Source organism: Carettochelys insculpta, chromosome 12, assembly GCF_033958435.1.
Source record: "Carettochelys insculpta isolate YL-2023 chromosome 12, ASM3395843v1, whole genome shotgun sequence".
NCBI lineage: Eukaryota > Metazoa > Chordata > Testudines > Carettochelyidae > Carettochelys > Carettochelys insculpta.
In genome coordinates, this window is record NC_134148.1 from 46,338,501 (window position 1) to 46,354,251 (window position 15,751).

At 47.2% G+C, this 15,751-nt stretch overlaps 1 protein-coding gene across 7 annotated transcripts in view; it reads left to right on the top strand.

Annotated features, from left to right (window-relative positions):
- Positions 1–15,751, top strand: part of PPIP5K1 (diphosphoinositol pentakisphosphate kinase 1) — a 172,893-nt gene that overhangs the window by 44,429 nt on the left and 112,713 nt on the right. For all 7 annotated transcript variants that reach the window (XM_075006499.1, XM_075006502.1, XM_075006500.1 and 4 more), the window contains 2 exons: positions 3,474–3,595; positions 5,362–5,544. In XM_075006499.1, the coding sequence (XP_074862600.1) occupies positions 3,474–3,595; positions 5,362–5,544 (305 nt within the window). The remainder of the gene's footprint in view (positions 1–3,473; positions 3,596–5,361; positions 5,545–15,751) is intronic.

The following is a 15,751-nucleotide window of genomic DNA, read 5'->3' on the forward strand; positions in this document are numbered from 1 at the left end:
TGCAGCCTGCACTTCCCCTGTGCAAGAGGGTAGCCATTGCCCTCTGGAAACTTGCCACCCTGGACAGCCATCACTCTGTTGGACATCAGTTCCCGGTGGGCAAGGCCACCGTCGGGGCAATCCTGATCAAGGTAAGCCAGGCCTGGGCCATGCACCCACCATGGGGGGTGGAGGGTACTTGGCAAGGGGTTCCCCTGCATGGAACCAGGGAGGGGGGCTCTGCATGGGGCCAGGTAACACTCAGCCACACACTCATGGATGAATATGTCTTGCACCCCATGCAGGTCATCTGGGCAGTCAACACCCTTCTCCTGTGCTGGGTCATCACTGTGTTTCAGCATGCTGGACAGCACACGCATTGCCAGCCAGGCCCCAGAACACAGCACCAGCACCTTTATAAATGGAAAGGGGTACCACTCCATGGTTCTTCAGCCCCTTGTTGATGTCCGGGGCTGGTTCATGGACATGTGTGGGAGATGGTCAGGCAGGCCCCATGACACCTGGGTGTTTCGGAACTTGTGGCTCGGCCGCCGAATGCAGGAGGACCCCTGTCTCCCCCTGCAGGAGCTCTGAGTAGGAGACTTCACCATGCCTTCCTATGGCTCATGAGGCACTACACGGGACGTACTGATCTATCCCAGGACAGGTTCAATGCATGCCTGAACCAGGCCAAGAACACAGTTGAGTGTGCATTAGGGCTGCTGAAGGGATGCCTCCTCGCAAGGCTGAAGATGAGCCTCCCGAATGTGCCCGTGATGGTCACCACCTGCTATGCTCTCCATAATATTATGGAGAATAAAGGGGAGCTCTTTGCCCAGGACTGGGCTGCCGAGCCTGCTGGTAGGTATGAGCACCCAACTGCTGCCGCATGCCACCAGGTGCACACAGAGGGGGTGCATGTGAGGGAGGGCCTTTGGGATGCCTTACTCTGGACCTGCACTGACCATACTTCACACACTCCCTGCACCCCATCTCTCATCATCTCCCTACTACACAATAAGGAAGCAGGAGTAGGGGTGAAGCTTGAACTTTACTATTGTAAATAAAACTCGTATGTTTATAAATGTCTAAACAAAAAGAGTGCCTACAGCTATGTACAAGGGGGGAACTATATACAAAAGGGATGAGGTGGGGGCATTGGAGGAGGGAGCCAGGGTGGGTGAGGACTCATTTGTCCACCGAGGTGGAGGGCCTGGAGCTGCGATGGCTGCGGGACCCCCTACTGCCCTGGGTGTGGGGACCCTGTTGGGGCTGGGTTGGGGCAGGGACAATGGGAAGGTAAGGGCATGGGGGGGGCGGGGGTTTGGCAGCCTCGGGGTCAGCAGGAATCATGGGAAGGATGGGGGAGCCTGTGGGGAGGGAGGAGTCTGCTCACCCTGGGTGGCACTGGCTGTTGGCTGGGTGGCAGGTGGGAGGATTGGCAGGAGCAGGGCCCAAAGGCCAGAGGCTGCACGGGGTGCTGTGGGGTGGGCTGGGGAGGGTGCGGGAGATTGGGCGAGGCAGGTGACCACAGCCTGGGTCAGGGTTTCCAGGCTTCCTGCCACCCACAGCTCCTGCTTGAATGCTAGCCAGTCCTGGAGCACTGCGGTCATCTCTGAGGATGGCCCTGTTGGCAGCAGCCACCTCATCCTCCCTGTCATCAGTGGCAGTGCCCAGACAGGCAGCAGCCATGTAGGGATGCAGAATCAGGTGGGGTGGCTGACTCCCAGCCCTCTACAGCTGCAGGCTGGTCACAGATGGGGCTGGTGAGGCTCGTGGATGGCGGACCTGTGGAGACAGGGGGATGGCCTGTGAGTCCTGTGCCCTGCCTCTGGGGCTTGGGGCCTCCACCCCATCCCCCTGCTGTCTGATGTCTCGGGGGGCCTCCTGGGATCCCAGGTGCAGAGGGGTTCCAACATGGTGAGGGTCAGGCTGGGTTCGGTGCCCCCCTTCCCCGGGCAGGTGGACTGTGGGGCTGTGCACCGGTGGGTGCTGAGTGTCACGCAGGCATGTGGACGCCTATGGCAGGGAGCAGGGTCCCCAGGCTGTGAGGGATCCTGAATGACCTGTACCTGCTGGCTGGTACCTTCATGAACTAAGGTGACACCCAGCTGGAGGTGTCCCAGCTCGATGCCCTGGAGGGAATGGCGATGACGAGGGTCCTGTTGCTGGAACCCTCATCCTTGCTCCTGGTGTCTGTCACCTGGGCAGGTGCTGGTGATGCCTGCAGGTCCTGGCTCCTCCTCAGTGGCTGCCTCTGGCTCGTCTTCGGTCCCTGGGGAGATGGGGTGGCAGTATCCAGGAGGTGCTCCAGGGGTTGCACCTCCTTCGGCCCCAGAAGGCGGTGGAGCTCATCATAATGGGGGCACAGGGTGGGCTGTGCCCCCGACTGGCTGGCAGCATCCTGGGCTAAGTTGAATCTCCGTCACTTTTGTGCAAATGTGTTTACCGCTCCTGGTGGAGGCTCCCCAGCCAGTAAGGCCCCTGGCCAGCTGGTTGTACATGTCAACGTTCCATTGCTACACCACGGTTTGAAGCAGGACCTCCTTCCCCTACACCACGAGGAGGTCCTGGACTTCCTTCTCTGTCCAGGAGGGGCCCCTTTTGTGCTGGCATTGGCTGGGCTGCTGGGATCCTTGGCGGGGCTCACCTATGGGCTCTGGGGGGACACGGGGCTCCTGGCTGGCTGGGGGTGGCTGTCAGTGTGGTGTCATCAGGGAGCAGTTATACAGCAGGGAGCTTGTGCTCGCACTGCTTGTAGCATGGTCTCAGCTTCCTGCCTGGGGTAGCTGGGTAGCTATGTTTTTGTGTGGCCAGCAGTGACAACAGAGTCCTGTCTGGGCTGGCTGGAGTGTCTCTGGGCTCCTGCGGGCTGTTGCCACTGCCACGGCAGACCTGCTACTCCAAAGTAACAGGACGTGGAACATCTACACACGTTCTATTTCAAAGCGTAACTTTGAAATATGGCGCCATGCCTATCCTGGGAATGGAATAAGGACTTTGAAGTTCAGCCGTCTTACTTTGACTGCTATGTCAAAGCAATGTATAACGTGTGTAGATGCTCCGTGCTTAATTTTGGTGTAAGCCCTAACTTCGAAATTGATTTAGAAGTTCATTGCTAGTGTAGCCATGGCCTCGGAGTTCTCTTTTCTAAGCTGAAAAGGCTGGTGGTGTTCTCTTCTCTTACAGCAGCTGCTCCAAACCGCGAATCACTTTGTTGCCTTTTCTGTACATGCTCCAATATATCTTTTTTTGAGCTGGGATGACCATATGTGCCTCCGGTATGCAAAATGTGGATGTACCATTGTTATCTTGTCTTATCTACCCCCTTTTTAGTGATCCCCAACGTTTTGTTGTCTTTTTGACTGCTACTGCCCATTTGTGTGGCTGGGTTTCTTTCCACAAGGAGTTCATTTGACTCTGACAGATCCTAGCAGCTGACAGGTGTGTGGTATTTGGAAGCTGTGTGTTTTAATCTCTGCTCTCTGTCCCAGGGGACTATGCTGGCTTTCCAGGATGTGGCCTGCTCAGATTGCACAGCACCTATCGTCATGACCTCAAGATCTATGCTTCAGATGAGGGCAGGGTTCAGATGACTGCAGCAGCTTTTGCAAAGGTGACTCCTCCCTCGTGGCATGTCCTCTGCAGCCCAGATGACAGGGAAGGGGCTCTTGGCTGATGGCCAGGAGCAGAGAAATGGCGCCGCCTGGAGCTGCTACAAAACTCCACTAGATGCAGCTCAATAATGATTTTCCTTTGAAGGCGGGCCCAGGTGATACACAGGGTGAGCTCTCCTGGGGATAACCCCTTTGCTGTCCTAATGGTGGAGTTTTGAGACTGTCCACACTTCAGAGACTAGACACTTGTATGGGACAGCCCTGGCAGAGCAATCTGATTTGGGAGCAGGTGGAAGGGATAGCTGAGTGGTTTGCCCATTGGCCTGCTAAACCCAGGGTTGTGAGTTCAGCCCTTGAGGGGGCCATTGAGGGATGTGGGGTAAATAGGTCTTTTTAAAACACAAAGGATGGTGTTTGGCCCTGCTAAGAGGGCAGGGAGGACTAGACTCAGTGACTTCCCAAGGTCTCTTCCAGCTCTATGAGATGTGTATCTCCATATGTTAGTATATTATCTCTGCTGCATTTGACAAGACTGGAGCAGTACTTCATTCACGACCAGGCTTAATCACGTCCATGGCTCACAAGCTTTAGGCGGCTCATGTACGCTTAGAATGCAGCTGACAGAACCCCTTTCCCATTCTAGGCTTACTAGTGGGAGCAATGGTCATTCTGCCCGGCAGCTGAGTGGCAGCATTACAGACTTCTGCCAGAGAGGACTGGTGCCTGTTTGTGCCCTTTTTTTCTTCTCTCTTTCTCTGTCTCTTGTTCTCCCCCTGCCTGCAATAAAATGCTTTTAATTTGTCCCACCCCAACAACTTGTCATGCCTCTCCCCCGCCACAGCCTCTCCCAACAGTTAGCTCCCCTGGGACAGGCAATGGAAAACAGGTAGGAGTGCAGGGTGGGGCCGCTGCCTTTGTTCGGTGGTGAGAGGCAGCAGCTTTCCTAGCTATTTTCTGCTGTCTTTCCCTGTGGCTGCAGCACTGTTCGCTTACTCCAGCAGCTGTCCTGTAGGGGAGGGCCTGGTGGCACTGTGTGACTATGCAGGGCCAGCAAACCCTAGCAAAAATTGGGGGTTGGGGAGAGGCATGTGATCATGTGGCTCCCTCCCACTGTGTATCACCTCTGCAGGGAAGGGGTCTTTGCTTCAGCCCAGTGATGTGACCCTGTTGGGTATTGAAGCTTCAGCCCTGCTCCTGCTGAAGTCTGGAGCCCTGGCTGACACTTTATGCAGGAGTGATGCTTGAACTCCAGTAAGCATGCCCCAGTTCTCAAGTTTATGAAGATTGTTGTGTGAGGCTCATTCAGGTGTCAGTGAATTTGGCCACCCCTGGTTTGAGTTGTCTCTGGTAACCACTTGGTGGGAAAAAGCAGGGAAGTGAAATGTCCCAAAAGATAGTGTGAGCTAGGGGTCAGATTGGGAGTGTGTAGGGTACAGTTAAGACTAATGGGAAATTCTAGTTATTTCTGGAAACTGATTTTCAAGGCACTTTCATTTGTATAAATTGTTCCACCCCTTTGCGTCTCTGCTTTTAAAAGAGCGTTAAGCAGCCAGACTACTCCAGACAGAACTTCCCACCATTTTAGTTGTACCAGCAGACACCTTGGAATTTTTTTAAGCACTGCCATGGTCGAGTGTCTCTTGAGGAAGTCTGTCCCCAGCAGCTAGTTTCCTTTGGTGCCTTGAGTGAGAAACTGGTAATGAAATTTGCTAGAAAGTGCCTGTTTGCACTCCACTGAGCTGAAACCTCTGCCATTCTGCTCTAGGGTCTCCTGGCTTTGGAGGGAGAGCTGACTCCCATCCTGGTGCAAATGGTAAAAAGTGCCAATATGAATGGGCTGTTGGACAGCGATAGTGACTCCCTGAGCAGCTGCCAGCACAGAGTGAAGGCGCGGCTCCATGAGATCATGCAGAAGGATGCCAGGTTTTGCAAGGAGGACTATGAAAAGGTAATATAAAAACAGCCATAGTGGGTCAGTATCCTGTCTGCTTATGGTGGCCAATGTTGGATGCCCCAGAGGGAATGAACAGGATGGGTATCAAGTGGCCCATCCCCTGTCAGCCAATACTAGCTTTGGGCAAACAGAGACCAGGGTCACCATCACTGCCCATGCTGGCTAATAGCCATTGATGGATCTGTCCTCCATGAATTTAGCTCTTTTTTGAACAGTGTTATAATATTAGCCTTCACAGCGCCCTCTGCCAAGGAGCTCCACTGACTGTGCATTGTGTGAAGAAATACGTTTTGTTTGTTGTAAATCTGCATATGTTCATTTGACCTCCTAGCTCTTGCATTATGAGTAAATAACACTTTCTTATTTACTTTCTCCACATCAGTTGTGATTTTTATACACCTTCATCATAGTCCCATTAATCATCCCTTTTCCAAGATGAAAAGTCTGTGATCTTAATCTCTCCTCATATGGTAACTATTACATTCTTATTCATTTGTGTTGCCCTTTTCTTAACTTCTTTCCTGAGATGGGACAAGAACATCTGCATGTAGTATTCCAAATCCATGATATTTTTGTTTTATCTATCCTTTCCTCAATACTTCCCAACAGTGTTTTGCTTTTTTGACTGCTGCCACACATTTAATTCAGAGAATTATCCACAGTGACTTCAGGATCTCTCTGGAGCGGTAACAGCTAATTTAGATGTCATTTTATATGTATAGTTGGGATTATGTTTTCCAATATGCATTTCTTTGCTCTTATCAACATTGGGTGAGAAAATGGCAGATGACATTCAGTCATTCAAATTTTGTAAGATGCCTTTTGAAGTTCTTTGCAGTCTGCTTTGAACATAAGTATCCTGAGTAGTTTTTGTCATCTGCATATTTTGCCACCTCGTGATTTTACCCCTTTTTTCCAAATTATTTTCGACTACATATGCAGCCTCACACGCAGGAAACCTTGAAGTGAAGTATGGTGGCCTGAAGAAAGGTTTAGGTTCTACTGTTTAGCAGCATTGTCCCTCTTAAATTGCAAAAGGGTGAAATTTTTACAGATTAAAGCAAGCCTTTGTCTTGTTGGGTTGAATGCTACAAGCTGCATATATGAGAGAGAAATATTACCAGTGAATCACTGGACCAACTGGCAACTCTGTAGTTCATGCCAGACCTAGATGTGGGGCCCACTGTAGAAGAGCTAAGGAAGACGAGTGACTTGCTGTCATGTGGCCAGTCTCCTGGAAAAGAGCATCCCAGTGGGAATGCTCAGAAGAGAACCTACTTCCATATATTCGTCAGGTGCAGCTTAAATGCTGGAAAGAATGTAAAGTACTTCAAGGGATGCATGATGCAAAACATCACTTTGCATAAAAATAAAGATGGGTTACAAGAGCAACTGTAACCACTACTGGCATCTCTCACTAGAAGTGTATCAGGAAAAGGTGACTTCTGTGAAAGCTTAATGTGCCTACAACAGCTGGAGAATCATGTCTCCACTGAACCACAGTGCAGATTCAGGGCTGAAGGACCAGCTATAGACATTTCTCTGCATCAACTCCAAGAAAAGTGCAGAGAGCAAAGGCAACTATTGTACACTGCCTTTGTGGACCTGAGCAAAGCATTTGACACAGTTAGCAGCGCAGGTGTGTTGCAGTTCCAGAAAAGAGAGCATGCCCACCAACCCTATTAAATCTTGTGTGCTCATGCTACAGCATGAGAGCAACTGTCCAGTTTGACAGGTCCATTCTGGGCAGCTTTGAGACAAAGAATGAAGCAAGGAATAAGTTCTTGCCTCAGTGCTCAATGGACTCTTCTTGGTACTCTTGAATTGTGCATGAAAAATGGAGTTTTTTCTCCGAACAAGACTAGATGGGCAACCCTTCAACCTGTCCCAACTTAAGGCAAAGATCAAAGTCAAAAAGTTGTGGAACTTCTGTTTGCTGCTGATACTGCTCTCATAGCCCACACTGAAGATTTAGGAGAAGAATTCATGACCTGCCTTCCAAAGTGTCCATCAGGCATTTGCTTTCACCGTCAACATCAACAAAAGAGCTGTATTAAGACCCGGTGTTCTACAAGATCTGTGTTCTCTTAACTACAAATCAGCTAAAAGTAGTCCAAAAGTTGAGCAGTTTAGGTTCTGCAGCAACCACCAGCCTCTTACTGGATAAGAAACTAAATGTTCACACTGGAAAGGCTGGTGCCAATGTATGCAGACAGAGTAAAAGAGCATGGAACAACTCAAAGCTTACCATCAAGACTAAAATGCTAGTGTAGCTAGCTTGTGTTCTCAGCACTGTCATGTATGGTGGGGAAAGATGGACAACTTATGCTCACCAGGATGAAAGGTTAAATGCTTTCTGTCTGTGTTTATGTGGCTTACTCAACCCCAAATGGCAAGATCAAGTCACCAATGCAGAGATTCCTCAAAGGACAGATTTCACAAATGCGACATCCTTACTCAAGCAAAGATGACTATGCTGGTTGGGCCACCTGAGGGCATTGGAAGACCGACGCATACACAAAGACATGAGAACAACAGGACAGCCAAACTTTTCTATAAAGCCATGTATAGCGAGTGATGAAGGAACTTGAAACTGATCCTGACCAATGGAAAACTGTAACAAGTGGTGCCATTGTCTCCATCATGGTGTCAAAGTTCATGATGGAAACTTGCTCCTACAGCTTGAAGAGAAGAGCGCAGAGGAAGCAAGCAGCTCCCCACCAAGATGCATATATTTGCAATAACTGCCAAAGATCATCAAAAAAAAAAAAAAAAAAGTAGCCCAGTAGCACTTTACAGACTAACACAGTAATTTATTAGGTGATGAGTTTTCATGGGACAGACCCACTTCTTCAGACCATAGCCATACCAGAACAGACTCAATATTTAAGGCACAGAGAACCAAAAACAGTAATCAAGGTTGACAAATCAGAAAAATTGTAATCAATATGGGCAAATCAGAAGAGAAGGGGGCGGTAGGACATGGGGAAGTCAAGAGTCAGATACAATAAAGTATGTAAAAGATGTAAAAGAGTCCTTGTAATGGGCCAGGTAATTGCCATCCCAGTTCAAACCACATGTTAATGTGTCGAATTTGAATATAAAAGAGAGTTCTGCACTCTCTCGCTGTAGGCGATCCTTAAAGTTTCTTTTCAGTAAAACACAGACTTTCAGGTTATTAACAGTATAGCCCACTACATTAAAGTTTTGGCTGACAGGTTTGTGTGTTAGGAGTTTTTTTTTTGTGTCTGTTTTTGGCCATTCTTTGTCAAAGAGTGTTTTACCATTTGCCATATATACAAAGTATGTGGGCATTGTTGGCACATGATGGCATATATGATGTTAGCTGAGGAACATGAGAATGTGCCCGTGATTCTGTGAATAACCTGGTTAGGTCCAGGGATGGTATCCCCAGAATAGATACGTGGGCAAAGTTGGCAACTGGGCTTGTTTTAAGGAAAAGTTCCAGGATAGTTGGCATTGTGGTACAGTCTGTGGTTGCTAATGAGAATTCTCATAAGGTTGGGAGGTTGTCTGTAGGAGAGAACAGGCCTGTCACCTAGGGCCTTCTGGAGTGTGGCATCCTGAGTAAGGATAGGTTGTAGGTCTTTGATGCATTGCAGTGGTTTGAGTTAAGGGCTGTAGGTAATAACCAGTGGTGTAAGTTTATGGTCATGCAAAAAGCCAAATGTCCTGCAGATCTCAGATTTGACTCTTCAGTTATATGAGACATTGCAAGCCATCTACATCATAAGCTGCAGTTACCACAGTCTCTTGCAAAAGAGGATGCACACACTATGAATGTGTTGAATCATATGGGATCCCAGTATGGACCTTTGGGACACTACGAGTTACCTCTCTCCATTCTGAAAACTGACTGTTTGGTTTTTGTTTTTGTTTTTTTCTACCCTTTCTTTTCTGTCTTTTAACTGGTTGCTCATCCCTGAGTGAACCCTTCCCTCTTATCCCCTGACAGCTTACTATACAGTAGGCCCCCGAGATACGCGTAGGTTGTGTTTGGGGGAACCATGCATAACTCAAATTTTGTGTAAGCCAAGAGGAGCTGGGAACCAGGCAGCAGCCTGGCTGCTGGCTCCCCTCTGCTTGCAGAGCCAGGAAACTGACCAGTGCTGCGCTGGTCAATTTCCTGGTCCCCAGGAGGGGCAGGGGGCTGGGAGCCAGCTCCCTGCCAGTGCTGCTGTGCTGCTCAGTTTTCTGGCTCTAGAAGCGGAGGGGAGGAATGTAAGGAACAGGTAAGTCAAAATCATGTATGTCCGAGTTTTACTGTATTTAAGAGCATGCCTTCTTGGAGGTGGAGCTGGGGGGGCCCCAGGCCACATTGTGTTTAGATGTTGCAGCCCTCTGACTTGTCTTACTTCTCATTCACACGGTCATACTAAAAGCAAAATATATTAAAATGAACACTTGAGACCTTTATTTATTAATTGTCATTATACCAATAGCATGTATATTAAAATATAACTTTGTGAGTTTACACTGTAAGCAAAGCTCTGCACAAAAAGCCATAAAAGCATTCCTAAAATGAAAACTCATGTATAATTCGAGAAAAGTCTAACTTACGTGCAACATCACTATTAATGATAAGCATTGCTGGTCCAGTCAGATGCTCTTGTCCGATTTTAGAATGATAGCTATTTACTTGTTTTAACATATTGAATATGCATTCACCTGAAGGTGCTGATGCTGGGAGACTGACAAAATACATAATGCAATTGTGACATCAGGAAATACAGCTGACAAGCAGAAAGTGAATATTTCTTGACGTGCTTTTGGCTTTCAGTCCAAGTTTAAAGTTGGTGGAATGTATTTGTTTAGGAGGCCTGTCTTGTCACAGAGATCTCTTGAAATTTCATTGTACCTTTTGAACTGGTTCAGTCACTGAATATAGATCTTCATCACTTAGTTCTCTGAGCTCCTAAAAGAACCCAGAAAGGGTACAAAGTTGATGTAGTGATTGAAATCAATGCCTAACACCAGATTTGAGAGCCAAAAAAAACCCCCTTGATTGGTGGATAACTTAGATGACATGTCAGTACCCTGTGCTAGCTATTGATTTGGACTCAAAGGATTGTGTCCCATTGATCAAGAATGCGATTTTTTTTTTAATATCTCTAAGAAGTCATTCAATGTTATCCCTCTCAACATCTAATGTAGCATTGGGTGCTTCAGTTACAAGATTAGGTTCATTTTTAGCAACTTCATCCACATGGAGAGAGAAACATCCAATTTAAAAATTAAACTCACCCTCAGACCAAGCAAGATCACTTTACAGTTACAGAATTAATTATGACCCTCAAGCTCTTAAATTATGCAAAGACTGTAAACAGTGTTTTGTAATGTAGCATCATTAATCACAGAAACTTCTCCAGTCACACAGATGAAAACTCAGATGTGACTGAAAAATTTGTGACAGCCAAAGGTTCCCCAATGATTTAAATCAACTTTTTTGCAGGGGAGCAAGTGTATATAGCTCTTTTGTTGTCCATTATAACTGTGAGGTGTATAATAAATGGAAAGGACTTGGTAGAAAAATGTCAAAATCTGACACCCCTTGAGGCCTAGGCCAGATGGCCTTCCTGCCTCTGCTCCACCCTCTGGATGGGGTCTGCTTAAGAGCTTATGGTGAGAGACCTTATCTCAAAGGCTTTCTGAAAATCTAAGAATACTGTGTCCACTGGCTCCCCCTTGTCCACATGTTTACTTCCCACCCCCAAGAACTCTTGTAGATTGGAGAGGTGTGATTTGCCTTTAGAAAACTCAAGTTGGCTCTTCCAGAATGAATTATGTTCATCTACATGTCTGACAATTGTTATTGACTATCATTTCAACCTGTTTTGATGGTATGGAAGTTGAGTTACTGGCCTGTAAGTGCTGGGATCACTTTGTGAGCCCTTTTTAAAAACTGGATTCACATTCACTATTTGGTACAGGGACTGATTTAAATGCTAGGTTACAAACTGCAGTTACTCTGGGGTGAGTGCCATCTGGTCCGGTGCCTTATTATTGTTAACTCCGAATTTGTTTCAAAATCTCCTCCAATGACTCCTCAATCTGGGACAGAGCCACCTCAGAACTTGATGAATCTGGGGAAAAAATGTAGTGTCCTGGTGCAAAAAAGGAATAACTGAGTGGTTCTAGTTCAGACTGCCTAACATTGAGCTTGGCAAAATGTGGAAATATAATTGGCAAAGAATTGGTTTGTTCCAATAAGTATGGGAAATAGCTAGAATCATAGAACAGTAGCACTGGAAGGGTCCTCAAGAGGTCATCAAATCCAGTCCCCTGCCCTCATGGCAGGACCGAGCACCATCTATGTCATCCCTGTTTAGATATTTATCTAAACTGCGCTTATATATCTCCAGTAATGAAGATTCTGCAACCACCCTAGGTAATTTATTCCTGTAATTAACCACCCAGGCAGGACCGTTTTCCCAAATGTCCAATCTAAACCTTCCTGGTTACTGCAATTTAAGCCCATTTTCTTCTTGTCTTATTTTCAGTGGCTCAGGAGAATAATTTTTCTTCCTCCTCCTTGTGATGCCCTTTTAGATAATTCAAAGCTGCTATCATGTCACCTCTCAGCCTTTTTCCTCCCCCCCACCCCCAAATTTAAACCCACAAATCTCTCATAGGTCATATTTTCTAGACCTTTCAATTGTTAGTTGCTTGTCTTTGTATGCTTTCCAATTTCTCCACATTCCCTAAAATGTGGCACCTAGAACTGGACACAGTATTCCAATTAAGGCCTGATCAGTGCAGAGTAGAGCAGAAGAATGACTTACTTGTGTATTGCTCACTATGCTCCTGTTAATGCATCCCAGAATCATGTTTGTGCTTTTTTTGCAACAGCGTCACTGATTCATGTTTAGCTTGTAGTCTACTATGAGCCTATATCCTTGGGGTTGCTAACCTAATATCACTTACTATCTCTTGTAATGAGCTTGCCAGTCTGGTTGATAAAAGGTACTATTATTGAAATAATATATTTGAGATGAGGGCCTGGGGTCCCTGAATTACTTTGGTTAATCCAAATGGCCTATGAACCATGATTTGATCACTGGCATCTGAGGGAGCATGACTCCTTACATCACCCTAGGGAAGACAACCCTGGCAGAAAATTCCCCACTGCCTTGTGCGTAGGTTCAGGAGATCCAAAGTTCATGGGAGTAAACCCAAACAGAAAATCCGGAGTGGAGGCCCAAAGGTGGTTAGCAGGGAGGATTCACCAAACCTGCTTTCTGGCATCTCCTTGCAGTCACCTCACTTCCAAATGTACTGACTTCTGTCATTCCTTTTGATTTAACTGAGGTCACCGAGAGGGGGATAGTACCACTTTGGGCAACGCACTTGCTCCAAACGCTAGCCCAGGCAATGCAGCATGTAAGAGGGAGCCAAATGGAGAGGACACTCTCTCTTTGCTTATGGCATGGAAACAATATGGGAAGTGGCAGTTACAGGTTATAAGTCCTCTTCTATAAGTCGTCTTCAATTGGTGAAGAGGACGCCGCCACAGGTCACTTGTTGGTGGGAGGAGTCATGATGCTCCACTGGTCAGTTATCGCCTGCCTCAAGCTGGGCAGCCCCCACTCAATATGGTGCTGACCTGCCATATCTGTCTTCCTCATTGGGTGCATGGGGATAGGCCAAAAATCACAAAGTAGACATAAATTATGTACCCTCCAAAAACTGAAATAATAAATCACCTTGCCTCTGGCTTGGTAGCTGGAACATGTGGACCATGTGTCCGGGACCTGAATCTGCCCAGGGCCTTATGAACACTGCCTTGATACACAAAACAGCAGTTGTAGATCAATAGCTATGTAAATGGAACGTCAGCATCGCTACTCTCCAGGAAACCAGGCTGGCAGATGCTGGGTTAGTGTAAGAAACCAACTGCACTTTCTTCTGGAAGGGCTTGAGTTCTGAGGAACACTGCCTCTACAGAGTGGGATTTGCTGTTCGGAACAGTCTGCTGAAATCTATCAATACGCCCACAGCTGAATTGGAATGTATTATATCCCTGAAGCTCTGCACCAAGTCAGGATATGTCAACATCATCAGTGCCCGTGCACCCGGTTGGTGTCATGCACCAAAGACAAGGACTCTTTTTGTTATAATCTCCAGAAAGCTATCGGCGCCTTTCCAACTGGAGAACAACTGTGCATCTTTGGCGACTTCAGTGCTAGAGTTGGACACGACCATCAGTTCTGGCCCATCTGCCTTGGTCATTGCAGTATTGGGGAAAATGAATGAAAATTGTCAGTCTTCTCAAATTCCGCTCTCAGAATCAGCTCTGCGTCACTAATACTTTCTTTAACTTGAAAGGGTGTCACAAGGTTTCGTGGTGCCACCCCAGATCCGGTCACTGGAATCAACTTGATTGTACTAGTATGCAGGAAACCATATATCACAGCGCAGATTGTGACACTGATCACTGCTTAATTATCAGCAGAGTGAAAATCGTCCCAAAGAAACTGTATATGAGAAAGGAATGCAGTAAGCCTCCCTGGGAGTCCCACCGTGTCACAGGACATTGGCAACAGTGTTCCTGCAAGCAGAGGGCTCAGGTCGCCACCCAGAAGAAATTCAAATGCTGTCTGGCTGATTAGTAGAGTGCCCCAGCCAGCAGTATGTGTTTTCTGCTGGTAGGGCACATCCATACATGCGTCTCTGTGCACATAAAACTTATTCAGCGCGTAGATGGAAACACTTAGAGGGAACATTGATTGATTGACATCCCATAGTATCATGATGGCCACTCTAAATGTGTGCAGGCTGTATCTGGCCTGCCCACCATGGGGTTAAGAGAACACACACAATCCCATGGATGCATAAGCAAGTGAGGCCCGAACTGTGTCCAGTACTGGTGTCAGCACTTTAAAAATGGTGCTGATGACAAACTGGAGAGGTTCAGAAAAGAACATAAGAATGGCCAGACTGGGTCAGACCAGAAGTTGTCCAGTCCCATGTCCTGTCTTCCAACAGAGGCCATTCCAGGTGCCCCAGAAGGAGTGAACAGAACAGGTAAAATTATCAAGTGATCCCTTCCATCACTCATTTCCAGACTCTGACAAACAGAGGCCAGGGGCACCATTCCTACTCATCCTGCCTAATAGCCATTGATGGACCTCACCTTTTTCTGAACCTTGTAAAGTCCTGGTCTTCACCATGTCCTGTGGCCAGGAGTGCCAGAAGTTGACTGTGCAGAAATATTTTTGTAGCTTTTGTTTTAAACCTGCCACCTATTCATTTCATTTGGTGACCCTTAATTCTTATGTTAAATAAATAAATTTTCCATATTCCCTTTCTCCTTATCTAAGTGATTTTATAGACCTTTCAAAGAGCTATCTACAAGGATGCCAAGATCTCTCTTGAGTGGTCAGGGCTATCCCTAAATGGGTGTGGGGCCTGGGGCATGTCCTCTGTATGTGCGGGGGGGGGGCCCTTTAACATTTTTTTCTAAAGGTGAAATCTGGTTCATAGAATCATAGGGCTGGAAGGGACCTCGGGAGGTCATCTAGTCCAGCCCCCTGCTTCAAGCAGGATCAACCCTGACCGAGTCATCCCAGCCAGGACCTTGTCAAGCCAGGACTTAAAAACCTTGAGGGATGGAGAAGCCACCACCTCTCTCGGCAATGCAGTCTGGTTACAGTGAACTTCAATGGCACCTGCTGGCTACAGTTGAATGTTAATAATGTCCAGCTGTATAATTACAATGTTAATTCATATAATTGCAAAAAGCTCACTGATCAGTGTCACACCACTTATATTCTAAAATCCATCTTCCTGGACTTCCTTGCAGCAAACTCCAGTAGCTCATGGTAAGCCAGGTTTGATGCTGCTTCCTTGCCAATGGCTAGACTGGCAAGTCCACCCAGCCTCTCTTGAGGCATAGTTAGTTATAGGCAGCGTTCCCTGTAAGCTGGGCACTTGTGCAGCTGCTTAGGAACCAGTCAGATGCCACCCAGTTGATTAACAGAGCACCCACAGCTAGGTTTTGTTTTTGCTGGTGGTGCATATTTGCCTGGGCCTCTGAAAAAAATATTTCACACATGGCCAGAAAAAAGTATTCCACACATGGCTGGAAAAGACTAGACGGTGTGTTAGCTGTAGGTAGCTCTTAATTTTCAGTTTGGAAAAGCTTTTCTCCCTTGAAACCACTCTGACTGGGATTGTCAGG